This window comes from Phocoena phocoena, chromosome 5 (assembly GCF_963924675.1).
Source record: "Phocoena phocoena chromosome 5, mPhoPho1.1, whole genome shotgun sequence".
Taxonomy (NCBI): Eukaryota; Metazoa; Chordata; class Mammalia; order Artiodactyla; family Phocoenidae; genus Phocoena; species Phocoena phocoena.
Genome location: NC_089223.1, coordinates 125316284 through 125339099, shown reverse-complemented (window position 1 = coordinate 125339099; position 22816 = coordinate 125316284). Strand labels below are relative to the sequence as shown.

The 22816-nt window shown below is 37.2% G+C and overlaps 1 protein-coding gene across 1 annotated transcript in view; it reads right to left on the bottom strand.

Moving 5' to 3' along the window:
- Positions 1–16587, bottom strand: part of HSPA4L (heat shock protein family A (Hsp70) member 4 like) — a 48827-nt gene extending 32240 nt beyond the window's left edge. Inside the window, exons 1-4 of the mRNA XM_065877280.1 lie at positions 15895–16587; positions 4902–4988; positions 2802–2942; positions 674–796 (exon numbers count right to left, since the gene is read on the bottom strand). Coding sequence (XP_065733352.1) covers positions 674–796; positions 2802–2942; positions 4902–4988; positions 15895–16587 — 1044 coding nt within the window. The remainder of the gene's footprint in view (positions 1–673; positions 797–2801; positions 2943–4901; positions 4989–15894) is intronic.
- Positions 16588–22816: the final 6229 nt, after the last annotated feature.

Sequence of the window (22816 nt, the reverse complement as noted above, 5' to 3'; positions counted from 1 at the left end):
CTCACCACACAAACACAAAAAAAGTAACCACAGGCGATGGATATGTTAATTTGCTTGACTGTAGTGATCATTTCACTATGTATATCAAAGCATCATGCTGTTCATCTTATATAAAAACAATTTTTACCTTAAAGGCTCAAGTGGGTTTTGAGGGGTGATAAATGTGTTTATTATACTGATTGTGATGATGATGGTTTCACGGGTGTATGCGTATGTCAAAACTTCTGGAAGTATACAGGTTAAATACATCTAATTTATCATTTTAAAAAAAGGATCTTTTATTTCTGATACAGAATATACAGAATCTCAAATTCCCAACTGGGCATTTTCAACCTTTGACATAAATGTTACTAAGGTCGGTCCCTAGGGGTGGGACGTTAAGTGCTACCTAGAAAGATTCTTAGGGATAAGTGGCAGGTACAGCAGTCACCAACTAATCACATACATTAGTTTTTATTTTAAGATTCACTGATTATCACAGTTAACTTTATGGGAAACTCAATCCTGAACTTTATCAAATAAAATAATTTTTTAACATAAAAGTAAAAATGGATTTAGGTTATTTACTGGATTAGGGCAGAAGGAAAAGTAAAGGGAAGAAAAATATTTCAATACAACATTAATACACTGGAAAATATGATTCAAGAGTGTTCATTACTGAGGTAAAACTTACTGAAATCACACAGTCAGCCACTGGTTTCTTCAAAGCATTTTCTGAAGTCTCTTTAAGCTTAGCCAACAGCATTCCAGTAACTTGTTCGATCGCAAAAGGTCTCTCTTCTTCTAGGTATCGCGCCTAAAGCCAAAAGAGGAGATATTTATCAAGAGTCATTTATTCATCTAGTATTTTATGAGCACCTACCTTATACATGATCGATACACAACAGTGAAAAAGGCAAACTCCTTGCTCAATGAAGTTATATACCAAAAGGATTGCTCTAGTATCATTATGTCTCATCTCTGAAGTTCCAGTGTCTTACACATAGTATTACAACCAAATAAATTATCAAGAGTGTCTTTACATGCTCCAGCTCCCCATCTCCCAGAAGAGCAAGTTTTATCATTCACTACTCTTATAAACAAATAAGGGGAAAAAGATCAAATAATCTTTCTTTTGGAAGTTAGAACTCTTCTTGGGTTTAAAATGAAAATTTTAGTAATACAGTTTTGTGAAAAGGAAATGAGAACACAGCCAAAAAAAAAATTCCTTATTTAAAAAAAAAAGAAATTTAATATATATTACTGTATACAGATGTATACATGGAATTTTTAAATTATTTTTTAAAATAACTACTTCATCTCATACACAGGTTTAAGACTAGGTTGAATTTAAGCACCTAAAATGAAACTTTACAGTGCTTCTTGACCAAGGAATACTGTGCTTTATTCAAGTAATCAAACCCTTTCATAATGACAACCACAATATTTATAAGCAATAAAAAGTTACCTTAGAACCCATATGATAACTACATCCAACTTACAGAAGAAAACGCTATGCCTTTTAACTTTGTACCCCAATGGAGTGAATACACTAAACTTTGGAAGAGCTGATCCACAAATTTCACCTCCTGATCCACAAATTTCACCATTTTTCAACTTGTCTTTAATCTCTCATGGTGTCTTTTTTGAACTACTGTAAGTCTCATGTCTCCTTACTACAACTCATCATCCATCCTGTAGTCAGAACCCTCTTCTAAACATGGAAATATATATCAAGTTTAAAATCAGCTATTAAAATTTTTAACTTTGAGATATAATTCATATCACATAAAGTTTATCCTTCTGAAGTATATAATTCAGTGGTTTTTAGTCCATTCAAAGCTGTACACTGATTACCATTAACTGTAGTACATTTTCATCACCCTAAAAAGAGTGACCCATTAGCAGTAGTAGTAGTAGATTCACCCATTCCCCCTTACCCTTAACTCCTAGCAACCACACATCTGTTTTCCATGGCTATTGATTTGCCTGATTCTGGATAGCCATAAGAATGGAATCATACAATATGCGGCCTTTTATATCTGCCTTATTTCCAGTTAGCATGTTTTCAAGGTTCATCCATGTTGTAGCACATATCAGTACTTCACTCCTTTTTATGGCCAAATAATATATTCCATTGAATAGCTATACCACATTTTGTTTATCCACTCATCAGCTGATGGACGCTTGGGTTGTTTCCACTTTCTGGCTATTATAAATAATGCTATTATGAACATTAGTGTACAAATTTTTGTGTGCACATATGGTTCAATTCTCTTGTGTATATACCTAAGAGTAGAATTGCTGAGCCATATAGTAACTCTGTGGTTTGGGGTATTCTGTTAGTTTTTGTTAACCAATCTATAACTTCCTGTCTCAGGATGTAGAAGTAAAAATCCAGAATCCATCTCTTACTTGGAAGAAGAGTTTGCTTTAATACTTCTGTAACATGTTATAAGATTCTTCTAAATTAGAGAAAGCTCATTATAGAAATTAACATACTTTTGGGGTCTATTTTTCTAAATCACATCTGCCTTTATTCCTTAAAAGTGGTTCACCTCTTAAAGTTCTCCAAATAATAATCCTTTTTTCTTGACAATAAAAGTATTTGGATTAAAAAGATTATTATTCTAAATCAGATTCTTTTTTTGCATTCACTAAAGCATATTACGAAAACTGCCTGTATTTTTGGTATAAAGGTACTGCATCCAGAGGAAAGGAGTTAAATTAAAAAATTTTTAAATATTTAAAAACAGGCAATATTATCATAATTGGTTTCTTTAATTTGAACATATGTTTGCATTCTGGGAATATAAACTTACCTTAACTCCTGCACTTCCATTAGACATCTTCTGCAGCTCATAGGGAAGCCTGATCCTTTCAGTTTGCACAACAGGATCATCAAATGATCGCCCATGAAGCTTTTTGAAACCATGAATTGTATTTCTTACATTCGTGACTATCTGTTGGCAGTAAACACTTTTATTTATCAATTACTTAATTAATGCAAAATAAACACTATGCTAATACTTGAGAATCACCAAGTCTCCTTATCCTACATATCCAAGTTCAGAATCACACACAATCATTCATTCTTCTGGTTTCTAATTGATAGAAAAATTACACTATTGCCCCTCCAACTCTGCTCCTACCTTAGGAATGTTAGATTCAAAAAAGAAAACTTTAAAACTTTTCAAATAATACAATGAAAATCTATCTACAACTCATTTCTGGCTTTCTTCAACACTTTTGGGCTAATAAATTAGTATCTTTGATTTCTTTCTTTCCACTTTCATTTGTGTTTTTATTTAAACTATGTTTTTTATTGCCATGTTCTTCTTTTACTCTCAATATCTTATTCTTTGTGGTACTATGTTGCTTCCAGTGCTGAAAACTGCTCCTAGGCTAGTAAATTAAAACTCCTTCCATGTAACATGATGCTAAGTTAAAGTGTCTTAATTTGTAAATAGCTTGTATTTTGGCAAAGTAATTTTTTTCTTTAACTAGAACATGTAGTTCAAACTATAGAATATTACTGAGATCCAGTTGTTTCCCTCTCAGTGATCTTTAAAGCCAAGTAGATCTTGATCTTCAATTATGAGATGAAAACTACTGGGATGCTGAATTACCATGTTGATCTCTTTAGCTTTTTTGGAGAAGTAACTCATAGTTTGCTTTCTTCAGAGAGTCTGAGGTCTACGATACACTTAGAACATCAGCCAGGGGACTTCCCTGGTGGTCCAGTGGTTAAAGAGTCTGCCTTCCAATGCAGGGGACACGACTTCGATCCCTGGTCAGGAAACTAAGATCCCACAGGCCGTGGGGCAACTAAGCCTACACACCACAACTGTTGAACTTGCACACCTCAACGAGAGAGCCCATGTGCCGCAAACTACAGAGCCCAGACGCTCTGGAGCCAGAGAGCCCATGCACCACAACTAGAGAAAGCTGGCATGCCACAACTAGAGAGAAGCCCGCAAGCTGCAACTAGAGAGAAGCCTGAGCACCGCAACGAAAAGATCCCGCATGCCTCATCGAAGATCCTGTGTGCCGCAACTAAGACCCAACGCAGCCCCCCAAAATAAGGAAAATTAAAAAAAAGAAGAAGAAGAAGATCAGCCAGAATACGAGATGTAAACTTTAGTGAAGGGGTCCTTTTGGCACAAACAACATTTGTTTATATGTAATATGAAAATGGAAAAGAAAGAAAAAAACACATTCATACACAGGCCAACTGTAAGACAATCTTGATAAAAAAAATCTTAAGCAAAAATTCATGGATAAATGAATCAATTGAATAATTGAGTACAAAAAGTCATGAGGAAAAATGCCCCTTTAAACAGACTTATTTTGTAATAAAGACGACTCAGGTATATATTAACATGTAAGAAATAATTGTTAAGGGTTTTGGTTCATGGTAATAAACAAAGTCCAAGGACGATGAACCTATAGCATGGAATGTTAAAAGTGAATGTTTTATGCAAACGGATTTCAGAAGCCTAGAAATATAAATACTTAAACAGATTCCATGTAAAGTAGTAGTAAAATAGTAGCCACAGAGGATTACTCTGGATATTAGTTTCTCCATTTTTTCCCACCTTCTTTTACAAAGACATCATTCACTTGTTGTAGAAGTATATATTCTAGATAGGAGGATATCCCTCATAGAAAGTGACCATACAAGGAAAAACTGACGTCATTTGGTAGCATACTCTGACTTCACAACTAAGATTTTTTTAAAATAAAATTCAAGAAATATTTTACAACCCAAAGCAAAACATATCTAATAAGATACAAAGATATAAGGACCAGTCATCTTCTTTATTCTCTTTTTTCACTCTCAAGTACATAAAATGGGAGCTTAGTTACCAATATGAAGTTAACTCTGCCTGTAAGTCAAAACATCTACAGGAACAATTTACCTGGCTCTTAGCTGCATTTCCAATGGCTCGCGTTCTTGATCCCAAAGATATACAGGCTCTAAACAGGAAAAAAACAAAAAGTTTGTTCTCAAGGTATTTTTATACTAATGTGCTATTACTCTGCTTCTCTCTATATAAAAATGAATTAAAGGAATGAATATAATTATGTATTACTCAAAAAAATAGGTTACTGAAATCAGAATTTTACATATTTTTAAACTTTCTTAAGTAATAGAATAGTGGTCAGAATAAACGTTAGAATTTTTCTTAATGTGCTAATACTTGGCAACACTGTATTGGTCCCAAAATTGTTTTTCAAATTCTACTGGTCTATGACTTACTAAAAAGACTAACTGTACTTAGTAAGGCCAGGCTCCTTGGATCTAAATGCTGGCTCTGCCCATTAACAGCTCAGTAACCTTGTAGAAATTACCTAACCATTATTTGCCTCAGCTTCCCATCAAGAAGATAGTGTTGATAATAATACCTACTCACAGAGTTGTGTGAAGATTAAGTGAGTGAGTATAGGTAAATGCTTTGGACAATATGATTGTTGCTTTTACTACTGCAAATGTAATTCTGCTTATAAAAACAAGTGTAGAGTAACATTTTTATCAAAAAAACTTTCAAAAAAATTTCATGTTGTGATTCGAGAAAATGTTTCCATGGTTTCAGTTGTAATTACAGGTAATTATTCATTCAATCAAAAAATATTTACAGGCATTGTATGTATACTAGCTACAATCACTGTGCTTGGAGAATATAGTCTATCAAAAGAAAATCAACATATAAAATAAAATTATGAATGATACTAGCAAAAAAAGAGAATAATCACTTCTAGATAATAAGGCTTAGGAAAAGCAGGTGGAAGATGTGATTTCTGAATTAAGACTTCAAAGAAAAGAAAGCATTTTAATATGTATCTGTTTTGTGGAAAAGGACATTCCCAGTATATGTCTATTCTCAATATGACAGCCTGAGTGATCCTCTTAAAGACAAACTCCTCTGCTAAAAACCCTTCAATGGTGTCCTATCTCCCCAACAGCCAATAAAGCCCTTCATGGTTTGGTTCTTAGCTGCTCTACTCTGGAACTTCAATCTAGGTACACAGGTCTCCTTGCTATTTCTGGAAGAGGGCAAGCACATTTCTGCATCAGGGGCTTTGTACACGCTGTTCTCTCTTTCTGGAACACATGCCACGAGCTCTCACTTCTTTCATGTCTCTGGCTCAAATGTCAGCTTATCCAAGATACCTTCTCTATCTTATATAAATAACATTCTTGCTCCTCCCCAATACATACATCTCCTGTTTCCCCAATTTTATTCTTCTCCATAATGTATCACCATCTGATACAATTTATTTTTTTACTATCTCCACAGTAGGATGTGAACGCCATGTAGGTAGATAATGTATGTCCCATTGCCTTGATCTGCACTATCCAATATGGTAGCCACTAGCCACATGTAGCTAGTAAAATTTAAATTGACTAAAATTAAAAATTCAGTTCCTCAGCATTAGTCACATTTCAAGGGCTCAAGAGCCAAGTGCTTAACAGCTCCATATGGCTACTGGATATGCAGAGAACAGAAAATACATAGAACATACACTGTAGAATAGAAAGTTCTGGATAGCACTGGTTTAGACATCTGGTACATAACCAAGGTACTTGCTGAAAGAAAGGGAAGATGGCTCCTAAGGTTAATGCTCACTTGGAGACTAGGAAGAATACAACTTCGCTAGTTTCATAGGACATTTTGGTAGATACATCAGAGGGCCAGATTATACAGTGTCTCAAATGATATATTATAAATTTGAAATATATTTCAGTAGGTTTGAGAGTTCATTAAAGGCTTTTGAATAATAGAATGAACACTCCATGCTTACATATAATACAAAGTGGAAAAAAAAAAAAGATCCCAGAACAGTGCTTTTCAAGAGCTGAACAAGATATTGTTATACTGGGGACACAGGATTTTTCAGGGAAGGCAAGCAGTTAAGTTCATTCAGTCAATTTAACAGATGAATGCTGAGTAACTACTACATGCCTGGCACTCTGTTGGGTACTAAAGCTATAATAATAAGGGGAAAAAAGTCAGACATCATTTTGGCTCCCTTGGAACTTATATTGCTATAGAGTCACAAGTGAAAGTAAACTAGGTGGTACAAAAACGGGTACACATGGTGCAACAGCACGAATTGACCTAAAAGAGGATCAGGAATGGCTTATCGGAGAAAGTGATGAGATTTGAAGGAAGAGTAAATGATGATGGATTCAATTAGGGGAGTGTTTGGTGGAGATAATTTTTTTTTTTTTCTTTGGGTTCGCAGGCCTCTCACTGTTGTGGCCTCTCCCGTTGCAGAGAACAGGCTCTGGACGCGCAGGCTCAGTGGCCATGGCTCACGGGCCTAGCTGCTCCGCAGCATGTGGGATCTTCCCGGACCAGGGCACGAACTCGTGTCCCCTGCATCGGCAGGCGGACTCTCAACCACTGTGCCACCAGGGAAGCCCTGGTGGAGATCATTTTGACTATAGGAATGGGAGGAGGGCTAGAAGTTATCAATAATCTCTATCAGTATAGTAGCAGCTGAGACAGAAGGAAAAGGAATTAAGAGATTTTAGGAGCTAAAACTCAAAGGACTTTGTGATGAACTAGGTCTTCGCGGTGCAATCCGGCAGCCACCAGACACACGTGGCTATCAGGCACATGAAACGAAGCTAGGCTGTGTAAGTACCTCGCGCTCACCAACTGTGACACTGGAGCTCCAGCGCAGTTAATCTGAATTGGATGTATTTATTTTAAGTGTGAAATACACTCTGGAGTTTGAAGATTTAAAATATAAAAAGAAATGTTACAATATCTCATTAATTTTAAAACACTGATTACATGTTGAAATAAGATTTTGAATATAGTGATTTAATCAAGTATATTAAAACTTTGCCTGTTTCTTAGCTTTTTAATGTAACTACTAGAACATTTAAAATTATGTATGTGGCTCACATACATTATTTTTATTGAACAGTGCTGGAATACGTAATAGGAAGAGGTGTCAAGAATAATGTCTAGGTTTCCAGTTTGTGTAAGAGGGTAGATAGTGGTGCCATGCAATGGGACAGAAAACACTGTAAGAGAGACATGTTTGGGGATGGACCTTCACAAGTTCTATTTTGGACATGCTGAGATTGAGGTATCTTTGAGACGTCCAAGCAGATATATATGTAGGACTAAAATGTTAAATGTGATGAACAGATGAACGAAATGGAAGTTACTTTTAATTGTGATCTGGCCAAAACAGGATATAGTAAGAATCAGTGGTTCAGGTGACATCTTCATTTCTCTTGCAAATAACTCCTTGATTCAACACAGTCTTTGCCAGAGTAGATATCTGCATACCTGATATAGCAATCCACGCGGATGGTTGGCATTCCACCCTAAAACTCATCAGAGAAAACATGGATTTGCCATCTCTTAGCCTGTTTATAGTCCATCTTACTCTCAACTCCATTATTTGGATACACTTCTGAATACTTTTTTCAATACAAGGCTATCAACATTTCAATGCACAGAAAATCTTATTCTTAGGTTGATTCTCACGAGTTTAACTTGTTAGAACACTTAGTTCCAAATAAGATTGATTCAACTATCATTTATTAAGTGCTGTATTCACTGAAATATGTTTTGCACCTGTATCACTTCACAAGGAAAGCTAAACAGTTATCATTATCAGATATTCTTTTAGGTTAAAAGCAGACAACTTTTAAAGTTTAAAAATTTAATGTTATAACTTGGAAATACCCGGTTTCAATACAGAGAAAATTCTCCTCACATACTCAAGTTCTTCAAATTCCTTCCTTCAATTTTTTTTTCAAAAAGATTCTAGAACACAGCCATTAAATAAATACCTGCCAAGGATTCTCAGAAAAATCAAAATAAGTTAAATACCTATTCTCTTTCAACACTTTTACCTGACCTTTAGTAATACCAAGGAAATTACACACATATTAGGTTGATATAAAAGTTCTTATAGAAAAGGATATTCAACAGTTTATCCAACTATGTATCACATAATCCAATTACATTATACTTTTTATATATTATTTCAACTACTATTTAGAAATTCCATTTTATACCTGAAAGAAAAAAAAAAGGAGAGTTCACAATGCAGCTTAAATATATTATATCCAGTCTGATGTTGCCACCACAGTGGTAGTCCTAGATTCTCAAAGAATGCCACAAAACTCTAAACAAATAAGCAAAGCTTCTGAATGTCCTATATCACTTTTAGTAGAGGAGCAGCATAAAAATCAAATGACAGGATATTACTTTAAGAAAGATGTACTTGTATTTTCCCTTAAAATCTAAGATTAACTTTCTGTCTCTCTTATAAAGCCTATTTTTATAAAGCCAAGCATGGTTAGGTTGGAGAAAACACATACTGCCAACAGACTATGAAACTTCTCACCTAAGAGGGCAACACTAAATTTGTTTGCTTCTTTATAAAGCAAAGGATTCAAAACCTCTTGATCTTACCATTTACACTTTAAAAATAGCCCTATTTTTAGAAATCTCCGCTTTCCCTTGCCAGTCCCATGAGATCATAATTACTATTTATAACCTCTTTGGCTATCATTGAGTAGATGCTAAGAAATACAATAGCTGAATTAATGATATGAGAGGACAATCAATTAGTTTAAATCAAAAGGTCCGCTCCTTGCATGGCCAATTTGGCTCTGAATCAAATTGTCAACCGCTGATATGGTTGCCAAGATGTCTATAGAGCAGGGTTTCTCAACCTTGGTACTGCTGACATTTTGGGCTAATTTTTTTTGAGGCAGTGGGGCTATTTTGTGCACTAGAGGATTTGAGGAGCATCTCTGGCCTCTACCTGCTGGAAGCCAGTAGCACTCCTCCTTTCCCCCTCCCCGTGTGACAACCAAAATATCTTCAGATATTGTCAGATACGCCCTAGGGGACAACATCTCCTCCAGCTGAGAACCACTGCATCATTTCCCAAATAGTGTTCTGTACAAAATGATTCCTTAGTGGTTCAAATAATTTGGAGACAACATTCTTAGAGTGTTTCAATGCCTATAAACAAATTAAGGGATCTGAGAGTTTGACAGTAAAGAAAACATCTAGTTATTATTTCTCAAAATTAACTATCTGGAAAAAAGTTGCCCTAGAAGGGGTGGGGGAGGAATGTTCTCAAAAGGACTGATTGTTGCCATTTCCTTTTTAGCTTGCTACTTAAAAGTATAAAACTTCTAGGCATATATGATTTAGTAATAATATAAACTTTCAAATCTTTCAATATGGACAATGCATAAAACATTTTAACAGATAAAAATAATAAAAATTCCTTTAATAGTTTCCAAACGCTTCTAGTAAGCATAATTCACAAATTAGTTTATAACTTGAACCCATTAACAGAAATCACAGACATTTATATAGGTAGACACAATAATTAAAAAGCTGATTAGATACATTAAATGAGACATATTGTTTAAGTATTTAGATTAATTATTAGATTAGATACATTATTTTAAAAGCTGACTATCTTACTTAAAATTCATCAGTTCAAAGACAAATATCCATGCACAGTAATTTTAAGTCTTTTGATTATGACTGCCTAGAAGAGAGGTTTGCAAATTACCCCTTGCCACTTATTTTTGCAAATAAAGTTTTATTAGAACATGGTTATGGTCATTAATTTGTATTTTAGTGACCACATACTAAAAAGACTACCAATGACATGAAACACCTCCAACTCGTAATAGATATTATGTAATTTGTACCTATCATTCCTTGACTTCTAGAAACTTTTCAGAATTTTTCACCCACAAATTCAAGGCAATGACTGGAGATTCATTTTGTTTCATGCATAATATTCATACTAAAAGATTTTATAGTTCTAGCTTTGGCCGTGCTTAAGTGTGAGATACCTGCCCACCCACTCCTTTAGGCACAATTTCATTTTTTAAAAAAAGAAGGGTGTGGGGAAGCTGTTCATTGAACTTTGTTTGTCAACAGCAAAATATTTTGAAATGTACACTAATGGTAGTGTATAGATAAACGGAATGCTGTACAACCATTAAAAAGATGAGATAAATTAGAGTCATATGAGCAAGTCTGAGATGTCCACAGTATATTTTGAAAAAAGCAATTGCAAAATATGTATAATGTAATTCTACGTTAAAAAAAATCCCAGTTATATACATATACTTGCAAATGTATAGAAACACACTAAAGTTTAGGAGGTGTCTGGGAAGAGAAAAAGGAGATTTACTTTATGTAATTCTTCAGTATTTAAAATATTTTAAATCAAAGTTAATGTAAGCTAATAGTAAAACATACAAACAACACCATTTCATATAGTACAATATTTAATTTAAAAACTGTAAAAATATTCTCCTACTCCAAACTGCTATTATCATAAAAAGTCCTCCTACCCAACTAGCCACTGTTAATGTCTGTAGTTTTGTCATTTTCTGTGTACAAAAATTTTTATTTTCAATACCCCAAGGTAAGTGATTTCTACTTTTGTGCACTGAAGAGGACATCTCACATATTTGAGGTGTAGTGTATAAATAATATTTTCGCATATTTTCAGATTATACATACACTGGAAAAGAAATAGGGAAAAGGTAATGAAGACAGAAAAACAGAGAATTGAACAGTAAGTCGGATCCTACAGAATGTTGATCACAAAACAAATACGTACACCTAACAAAAATGTCTTGAAATAATAGTTTGATTAAAAGATCCATTTTCCTTACTGTAAAATAAGTTCATAAAAATTCAAAACATTACAGACTATGTATTAAAAGCATACTCTATAATTCTACTGTCAAGAAATATCCATTGTTAATAGTTTATAGTCTTTCCACACTACTTTCCTCCATAGGTTTACATTAACTTACTTTGTGTACGTATTTTTTAATGAATTTCTAAATTGAAACAAGATTTTTACATGTTCTTAAAATAACTTAAAAGCATATTAAAACATTTTAAAACAAGATAATACTTCTTAAAAAATAGCCAAAAATAGATGATTTGACTGATATTAAAGATCCTTCTCTCTACAGTAACTGCCCAATTTGTCCCATGACACCCCCATGAAACCAATATATAGATACCATCCATATGCCAATGGATAATGTAAGGACATTGGGGTTCAGGGGTCAAAGCAGCCTGAAACTGAATCCATTTCACTGCTTACTAGTTCTTGGCCAAGATACTTAACTTTGCTTAAGGCTTCTTATGGAAAAAGATAGCTAGTATTATCAAACTCATAGAATTGGTGTGATATGTGTGACAGCGCAAACACAATGCTTAGCCCCTAGACATCACTATTATCAATACAGGCAGGAAGCATGTTTTAGCTGACCACATGCTTTAATCTGATACTGAATGAGGATTTCTGGCTGCAGTTTTCTTTTCCCATGTGTGAAACTAATCACTTTGATATAACTGAGTCTAGCATGGAAATTCCAATCCCTACATCTATACTTAATCAAGCAATACAAACATATCTAAGGCCTTAAGAATGTACACACTCAGTAATTCTACTTCTAGGAACTTATTTGAAGGAATTAAGGGTCAAAAATTTAGTTATAAAGATAGTTATTGCAACACTGCTTATAAAAAGAAAATATAAACAACCTGAATATCCAATAAGGGATGAATTAAATTAAGGAAATGATTATACAGACACTAAAACTAATAGTATAGAAATATATTTTATATATAAAGGACACCAAACAGAATATAAAATATAATCTACCCTTGAAATACACACAGAGAAAACCATCTGGAAATTTTATTTCTGGATGGAAAAATTATAATTTTCATTTTCATCTTTTAACATGCCTATATTTCTACAATAAACATGTACTATTTGCATAATAATTTTAAATAAGAAAATATTCAGAAAAAATAAGTTAATATTTTATTCAATTTATGCATGTTAATTTCTTTCTTCCTCTTCAATTTATGCACGAGATAAGAGAGGCTAGTACAAGCACTCCCAACTTTACAGAAGGTGAATCTGAAAAACAGGTTTAACTACTTGCCCTTGGTCCCTTAATTGTACACCAAACTTAAGCAATTATCTTTTTCATTAAATTGTTCTTTGTTTATATGTGGGATTCTCCCATGAATCCATAATCAAGTTTGTTAAAGAATGAAACAAATGTGAAAAAGTATGGATGTTGAAACCAACTAAATCAAACATTTCCTACCTCTTTTCCACAGGACCTTTTTATCAATATTTTATCCTATTTTAATCTATTCTATTCTATTCGCCTCAGGTCACGTGGGATATTAGTTCCCTGACCAGGGATCGAACCTGTGCCCCCAGCAGTGGAAGCTCGGAGTCTTAAACGCTGGCCTACCCAGGAAGTCCTCACAGGATCTTTTTATAATGTATTTGCATCTCAGAAATACCTGTGTCATATTACCTTGATGTCAGCAACTGGAATATGGAAAAAAAAATTTTTTGAAATGCTAGTTTATGTGTATTATTAGACACTGTGGTGTATTAGAAAAGTTACAGGTCCTCTAATAGTTATGCTTTTTGCAAGACAGGCATTTAACGAATAAATGTCTAGGGATCAGAAAGGGCTATGCTTTCACTCAAAAATGTAAGCCCTGCAAAGCAAATATACAGTATAAGAACACTGGACTACAGTGAAGTATTAGTTCAGTAACAATAAAAGATATATTTCTGAGATAAATGACAGTACACAGCCACGGAAAGAAGGGAAGAGTTGCTGATACAAGCTAGGAATACAGTGCTTCCACCTTTACAACTTTCTACTTTGGATTAGGCTCATTAAATCTAGATCTTAAAAGTGACTCTCTTACAATCAGAAAGATCATTAACTCTCAGCCACACAGAATTTGCCAATGTGCTTAAGAATATTAACAAAGAGACTTTTAGAAGACTTAAATAAGCAGCCTAATTTCTAAATAACTCTCTTGAAAGTTTGGCCAGGCTCTTTAAATTTAAAGAGTCATGGACCCACTACTAAGATTTCTGAGCCTGGAAATGCAGTATCTGTTTTACAATTCTGGTTTATGACCTTTTAGGATAAGGCTTTAAAGATAAGGGGAACGTCCATCCTACCTCTCACTTTTTCTCCATAAGCTAAGTCCCTGAAGCCAAAGACTGCCCCCATTAACCTTTACTCTGCTGAAAGAGGAGAGTGGAATTTCCTAGTCCTTTTCTGGCAGAAGCCCATATCTACTGTGGCTTAAAACAAAACGTTGTAGAGATGAAGTCATAAATAGTTCACAATTACTACTTCACCTTCTCATTGTGCATAAAAGCCAGAAAAAGATGTAAAAAGAAGAGTTCTAACAGTACTATGAAAATTAACTGACCTATGCTCACATTTGAGAATACAACGATCCAAAATTTCAGTAAAAGAAATGTAATGCATATAATCTAGAAAAATGTGGTACAAAACCTTATAGAATATATTCTTGGAAAGAAACCAAAGCACAAAATGATTCAAGTAAGCTATCATCAACATTTCCTTGACGTAATTTAAATTACTCATAAAAGTGTAGTAATATAATTATTTAAAGGCTTAGCTTAACACTGACAAGATTAGTCTTATATTTAAAGTATTGTATTTTGGACCATTCAGAAGGGTCAAACATGTTTAGTTGCCTCTCCATAGGAAATAAGATATGGACAGTTGGTTTCCTCATAAAATTACCGGTAACAGGAGTCTACAATAAGAAGCTAGTTTTTCATACCCTGTCTTACTTAATTCTATTCTTTGCTAACTTCCCAGATCAGAGAAACAATGGAACATATGGAAACATGTTTCCATGACATAATGCCACTCCTCCTAAGTGTTTTGTTAAGTGTTCGTAATGGAATCACTTCACAGTCACGCTTATACAGGGCAGCGGCCTCTGACTCTCCAACGGTTCATTCTGTAGAAATATGCTTTTGGTAGGTTCTAACTCCCCCACTTTCCTTTAATGGATGAACATTACCAATACTTGAGGCCAACGACTCCCATCCCTGATCCTCTCCCTATTAATGTACCATTAACCTACGGCCCTGGAAACCGATCCGATTACCTCGAATTCTCAAGGACACTGAGATAAAAACCTGAATATCTCAATCTCTTCTTTAAAAACAAACAAAAAAGGTTTTCTGGGTCAGATGAACTTGCAACTCATCTTCTGATATTTGCAGTCTAAGCTTTCATTTCCTACTTTTTTTGAGAGAAAGCTGTCACGCTGACAGATGGGGAAAGCAGGAAGGGAAAAAAGAATAAACAGTTTTTCTACTGAGCGAGCGGGGATGCCTGCCCGCGGCCAATAATCCCACACAAGCCCCACTAGGGGTAACCAAAGATCTTTCTCCAGTGTTCCGGACATCGTGGTGGTCCCGCTCCGATCCCTTTCCCGAAAACTGAAGCAGGGCCGCCAGCGGACAGAGGCGTGGTGGGCGGCGTGGGGGGGGGGGGAGAGGGGGCGTGGGTACAGAAAGGAGAGATGGGCCAGCTATCCGAGTTAAGTCCCTTGTCCTTGAAGGAAAAGCAGCTGTGCGGAGCGAGTACGTCCGACTCCCACCTGGGCGCGCCAACCCGCGGTCCCTAGAGATCGCAGTTGATACACTGCACCTGTCATCTCAGAGTTCCGCGCATCAGAAGAAACCAGCGGGCGGGACAAGCGTTAAGGGTCGGGGCCACCAGGGAAGCCCGGAAACAGGAACTTTTTTTTTTCTTTTAATTTATTTTTGGCTGTGTTGGGTCTTCCTTGCTGCGTGCAGGCTTTCTCTAGTTGTGGAGAGTGGGGGCTACTCCTAGTTGCGGTGCGCGGGCCTCTCATTGCGGTGGCTTCTCTTGTTGCGGAGCACAGGCTCTAGGCGTGCGGGCTTCACTAGTTGTGGCACGAGGGCTCAGTAGTTGTGGCGCACGGGCTTAGCTGCTCCGCGGCATGTGGGATCTTCCCAGACCAGGGCTCGAACCCGTGTCCCCTGCATTGGCAGGGGGATTGAAGGAGGTGGAGGCCGCCCACGCCGCAGCCTCCGCCAGCCAGGTCTCTCTCCACTGCGGCTCGACCGCCTCCAACCGGCAGTTACTTGGGTCTGCGCCTGCGCGTTCGGTCGCTGGGGAGGCGCGCCGGCTCCCCCTCCGCGCCCGAGGCTGCTCCCGGCCTCGACTTCGGCCGCTTCCGTCAGCACTCGGGCAACGGCTGCCCGAGGAGCTGCGGGTTCGAGAAAGATCTGGAAAATGGAGGCGGCTGAGGCAGCCGGGAGTGGGAGGGAGGAGAAGGGGGAGCGGGGAGGATCGGGCAGGAGAGGAGGAGGGGAAGCAGAACTAGCTAGCTCGGTCGCCACCGCGCGGCAGCGGGGCGCACTGCGGCTGGTATAGGTGAGAGCGGCCGCCGGCGGTTCGCCCACGTGTTCTGAAGGACCCCTTCCGATTGTTTTGGCAACGGGGGACGCGTCGCCGGTCGCAGGGGCAGGACACTGCCCAGGCCTGCCCGGTGTCGGGCGCGCAGCCTGGCGGTTGATGACCCGGCAACCACCTCCTCGCTCTTTCCCCCGAGGGCCCGCCCGCAGCTTTGGCTCCCCCCGCAACCCCCGCCGGCCTCGCCGCCCCGAGGTGCCCACGTGCCGCCAGCCGCGCCGCGCCCGCCCCTGTGAGGTGGCTCCCATTGTGCGGCCGACCGCGGCCTCGCCTCGCCCTACGGGGCACCGTCGATCCCGGGCGGGGGGGTGGGGGAAGGAGTCCTTTTCTCCTCACAAGTAACAGTGTCTGGTATGAAAGCCAATGGGACTTCCCCCCCCCCCCACCAGGGCTTGAAATACCAAAAAAAACTTTTGTCAAGGAACAACACACTGACAACTTTCCCTTCGTTTAACTTCCCTCATATCCTAAAAGGTGCAGTCTCATCCACTAACCCTTACCTCTGAAAACCAGTTTTACAGGAAAGCAACCTTACGCCTGTGTGTGGCCGTGACACCAAGCAAGCCTGTGAGTGGCCTCCAGCCTCTGCCCTTTCTTCCGCAGAAAAGGAGCCTCCGCTGCCCCAGCTGTCTGCTTTCTTCATTTGATCAGCATCTGTGTCTGCCTGAAGTTTGGCTGTCCTGTTCCTTCTCATTCGTTTCTTTGTGAGTTTCTTCTCCCTTCTTGTTCACTTCTTCCTGGGGTTCCTGTTCCTTGTCATTCGGTGCTTCGTGGTCCTGTCCCTTGTCGTTCAGTTCTTCCCCGGGTTTCCTGTACACTCTCGTCCAATTCCTTGTGTGATTCCTGTTGCTTCTCGCCCGATTCCTCAGGTCTTTACTGTTTCCCATTGGTTGGTCTCATGAAAGAGACTTTTTTACGAGGTTTTTCCGTACGCTTATTGTCCTTATTTGTCCACTTTCTAAAAGAACGTAGACTTCTTACCACTATCAATGCTGCAACAGCCGCAGCAGCAAGGGTGGCTATAGCTCCTGCTGCTGTTGCTATGAGGAATGTGAAATCCATTTTCAAGGGCGGTACTGTGGAAACCGCAATGTAATGTTTTGGCTCTGGTCTTTCTACGTTAAAGAATCACACCGCTCTTCCGTCTCACAAGCACACCGGAGAAGTTGGTGATACCCGTCGACGCCGTCCTCTGTCCTCTCCGACGCGGCGGGTGTCGCGGCCTTGCCTCCCAGCAGGCAGTGCGTGAGCAGCGAGGGGACTGGGTGCCGCTGCTCCCAACAGACCCCGGGCCCCAGTGCTGCTGGGCGGCTCCCGGCTTCTCCCCGGTCTCCTCAGTTGCCCCTGCGGCCACCATCCTTTTAGGCCCGCCACCGTCCGGATTTTGTCCAGAATATCCTGAAATTCTCCTACGACCATTTATTTCTCCATGTTGTGTGTACAACTTGAGGGTGTGAGAATAATTTTCCTATTAAAAAAACACAAAATATCAGAGTAAAAAGAAAGAGTTGGGGTCAGGCGCAAGGGATTATTATCATTACATTCTCTACATTTACTGGGAGGAAATGAGAGTACCTCCTGGCTAGGTTTGGGGTCACATAGACTTGGGTTGTAGTCCCAGCCTCACCTAAGTTACTAGCGGTAGGACCTTCGGCAAGTTACTTAACTATCCAAGTCCCATGTTCAAAACCTGTTAAAAAGAAGACGACAAATACACCTATGAGGCTGTTTTTATTATTAAATAATGTGAGCATAGCCACAATGCCTGGAACCAAAAAAGCCAATACATGGTAGGTATGCCCAGCTGCTGCTACAACATAGGGATTACGTTTGATTTATGTATATTGATCAATGTATCCATCAATCCTGCTGTATTCTCAAAAATTCTAATATTTGTAGAGTTTCTTGGATTTTCTGTATATAGAACCATATGGCCTGGGAAATAACCAAATTTTTTCTTCATTTTTAATCCTACTTCTTTTTTCTTAATTATGTTGCCTAAGCTCTTCAGTACAATGGTGAATATAAGCTATAGCAGTGAGCATCCTTGTCTTGTGCTTAACGTTAAAGAAAATACTTCTGCGTTGATATAAAAAAGCTAAAATTATCCTCTTTTCCTTGCTAAGAGTTTTTTCTCGTAAATGGATACTGAAACTTAACAAACGCTATTCATCATCTATTGAAATGATCTTTTTTTCTCCCTAAATCAGTTAATGCAGTAATACTAATAGATTTTTAAACATCCCTGTATTCCTCGGATAAACCTGTTAGGCCACCCATGATGGTTCTGTTTTTAGATATATTGGATTTAGCTTGTGATTATTTTATTTAGAATGTTTGTATCTATAAGGTTTAATTTTCCTTTCTTTACTCTTCTTGCTAATATCAAGATTATACTAGCTTCATAGAAGAAGTTGTGGAGGTTTCCCCTTTTTCTTTTCTCTGGCAACGTTTTGGTAAAACAAGCCTGAAAACCATCTTGGCCTGGAGCTTACAAGTAGATTTATGACCATGGGTTAAGTTTCTTTAGGGGATACAGTCTTTGTTTTCTATTATTTCTTGTATCAATATTGATTTATATTTTTATTGAAAATTGACCATTTCATGTAAGCCTTCATGTTTGTTGGCATAAAGCTGATTATTCATTTATTTAAAAAATCTTTTCTATATGTCCAATATTCTCATTCTTAACATTATTTGAATCTCTTTTCTTGGCTCCTATCACTAGTGGTTTCTTAAAGTGCTTCTGGGTTTCTTGCCTGTTTATTATGTCTTTGTTTTCTATTTCATCTGCTCTTTATTATCTCCTTCTATATTTGTTTACTTTGTCCTTTTTCTAACACCCAGCTCATTAATTTTCTCTTTGTTTTCTAATACATATATTTGCAGCCATAAATTTCCTTCTAGATACCATTTTAGCTGAATCTCTACCTGAAATTTCAAACAGTTGAGCTAGAAGAGTGGGCAGTGGAGATAGAAAAAAAATCAGCTTTACTGATATTACAGAAATGTGTCTATGGGCTTATAATTATTGCACTCCAGAATTAAGCAGTCTTACCTGCTTATAGTAATATACCTAGTTTTACATTGGGGCCTGCCCCTGAAAAAATGCAAGAAGAGACCAAAATGTGTGTAGGCTCTCAAGAAAACTGAGAAAGAGTCTAAATTATCCCCCAATTCACCAGGTTACTTCTCCCACCAAAAAGTCTTTTACAGCCAGTGTTTATCTTGGTTTACCAATATGTTTACTTCATTGCTTCTTGCATACCTCTTTCCTTCTGGGTTTTCTTTCAGTAAAGGTCTCTGAATGGTGAATTTTTTGTTTCTGTCTAAAAATCTTTACCTTTTGAATAATAATTTGGTTGACAATTCTTGATTGACAGTAACTGTCCCTTATCTTTTGGCATCCATTATTATTGATGAGTCTAAATAGTGTTCCTTTGCAAGTCATGAGTTTTATTTCTTTGATATTTTGTAGTTTCATTAGGATGTGTCTAATGTGGATTTTAAAAAATATATGTATTGCTGATTCACGTTGCTGTACAGCAGAAACTAACACAACACTGTAGAGCAACTATACTCCAATAAAAATGAAAAAAAAATGATTTCCCAAAGTTATACAGCCAATAAGAGCTGAGTAGGGATTTGATTCCAGAGCAGGTGTACCTAACCTTTACCTGACCCTGTTTCCTGAAAAGAGGACTACTGCAAGAACCAGATGCTGACCTGATTCCAATGATGGAATCAACAACAACTACCTGTGCCTCTCTGGGCAAGCCACACAATCTCTGGGGTGTAGTTCCTTCTTCTGTAAAATGAAGATGGTGGATTTTGCATTCTACAAGGCCAACTGTGAGCTCTCAGATTATATTATCCTAAAATATACTAGTTGTATAGTATTAGTAAAACGAATTTAAATTAGATATAGGGAGTCCAAGATTTGCCACTAACTTTTGTGATTCCTTTAACCTCCCCAGTTATCATCTACCTTTATTATCTACCTCACTTCAAGGGTTATTTCTAATATGTATGTCAGTGCTTTAGAAATGTGTTTGTGTAATACAGCACAAATATAAAGTACTATCCCAACATCTTCAATAAAATTTATAGCATTATAAATTTTTTAAATTTACTGGGAATTTTTTATTAACCTGAGGATGGATGGATTTTTTAGCTTCTGGAGAAGTCTCAGACATTGTCCTTTGATTACTGCCTCTCACCCCTTCTTTTCAGTTTCTTCTAGATCTCCTATTAGAATGTGTAGGATCCCTTTATTCTAACTTCTATGACTCTTAGCCTCTTTTTGTCATGTTTTTAATTTCAAGCACTCTACCATTTCTAGATGTTCTTTCAAACTTGTCTGTTCTTTCATACTGTACTATTTGTATTATTTTGCTTCCTTTAAAAAATCTATTAATCATTTTAAACATTCTAACTTTATAGCCTTTTAGAGTATTTTATCACATTTTTAGTTCTTAGAATTAGGGTGCTAATTGCTAATTCTGATTGTATCTACCAACTCTGCTACACAGTGCTTGTTTCCTCATATGATTTATGTTTTCACCATGAATTCATCCTCAGTAAGGCTGCTTTTTCTGTGGGATTTTTGTGTGCCCTGGGTCATAGAAGTGTCCCAGAGAGGTTTTGTATTTGTTTCTTTCAGAGCCCTTAGGAAGTCTCACTGGTCCTAGAACAGTTTTACTTATTCAGTTTGGAGTTCCTGTATCACAGATAGTACTTATGTATATATTCTATACTTTGTTGTGACACAAGCCTGGGGGTTATGATTTCTCACAGATGACTTTACTTTTTCCTACTCACTGCTTTGAGATGGTTGGCAATCCTCCTTGTCTATTATGGTTTGGTGCCTATCTTCCTAGTTTTTCCTCTTAAATAAAACTCCTTCCAACCTTTCAACTGTATTGGACAGTTTGTGTGGTTGGTAGGCACAGCATATTCAGTTTCAGTCCCCTAGGTTAACATTTTATTTTCTTTTGTCCTAACTATATACATGTTGCAGGATTCAAAGAACAGGCTTTTGGTCTAGCAATTTAGTAATTAAATTGTTTGCTCTCTATGGATGCCATTTTTAAAGACTTTTTGCCTCTAAGCATGTCCCTAAACAAATTAAAAACTTTTATCTTTTCTTAGTTTATCTTTTTACGGGACACTATTCCTAATTTTTATTACTTTAACTGATTTTCTTTGGGCCATCTTAAATCTTCCTTTTGTTGTGGTAAACAGAACTAATGATAGTATAGAAGCGTCTTCTATCTTGTTACATAACTTTTTGCGTTATGTTGGCCACTGCAAGAAATCATGTTAAGAGTTTTCAAAAGAGTTAACTTTTATCCTCAAGTGATAACACCAAGTATATTAAAAAGTACAGTTTGTATTATTTTCCATGAAATATACTTTGCCCTGTGCACCAGTAAGTTCACTCACCCTATTTTGGTTTTGTCCACTCACAGCCTCACAAAATCCTTCTATAGTTTATCCCCACTAGCTTAACATTCCTTTACCCACTAAAACTTTAAAGTCTTGGGGATTTCAAATGTACTATCTTCTACAAGGCAGACTCCTGTACAAAACCTTGAAAACCCTGCTTTCTGTCTTTAAGCCAGTTCCCAATTCTAACAAAAATTTGGTTACTCTCTGCTTATTAATAAGTTAGAATCAAGGAAAATAAAGCTCAGGAATAAGTTTTAAACTTCCTTTATTATCATCAATACAAAGTAAACAAAGTAATTTTCAAGGAGATATTTTTTGTTCAAAGATATATTCACATTAGCAAGAGTTTATTTATTTTATAGATAAAAGTTAGTAGATACGCCATTTTTATATCTTTTACTTTCCAACGACAGTTTGCAGTGTCATTAAAGTCATTATCAATTTTTTTATGATCAGATCTAGAATCTGTGCTTATCAAAAGCTATATGATACCATAAACACAATACATAGTAATAACCTGAGCTGCTTTAGTAGAGATGTTGTAGAATAAAGCTTACTTATGCCCACAGATATCATGATGACATCTCCTAATAAGCTTTGAAGAAATATTTGTCATATCATATGATTTTAAAAGATGGGGAGACAGTTACATTAAAAGAATATCATTTTAAAAGAAGATACTTTCATTTCTTAGATTTTAGCATTATAAAATTTACTTTTTTAATCACAAAAGAAAAAGATTTTAAACTAATAAAAATAACATGTACCACTTAAGTAAAATTCTTCATTAAAGTGAGTTTGAGTCTAAGTAGGAAAGAAACCACATTTATTTGACCTTTTAGTATTTAAATCCTTGAAAAAAGCCTATGCTTTGGGCTTCCCTGGTGGCGCAGTGGTTGAGAGTCCACCTGCCAATGCAGGGAACATGGGTTCGTGCCTCGGTCTGGGAAGATCCCACATGCTGCGGAGCGGCTGGGCCCGTGAGCCACGGTCGCTGAGCCTGTGCGTCTGGAGCCTGTGCTCCAC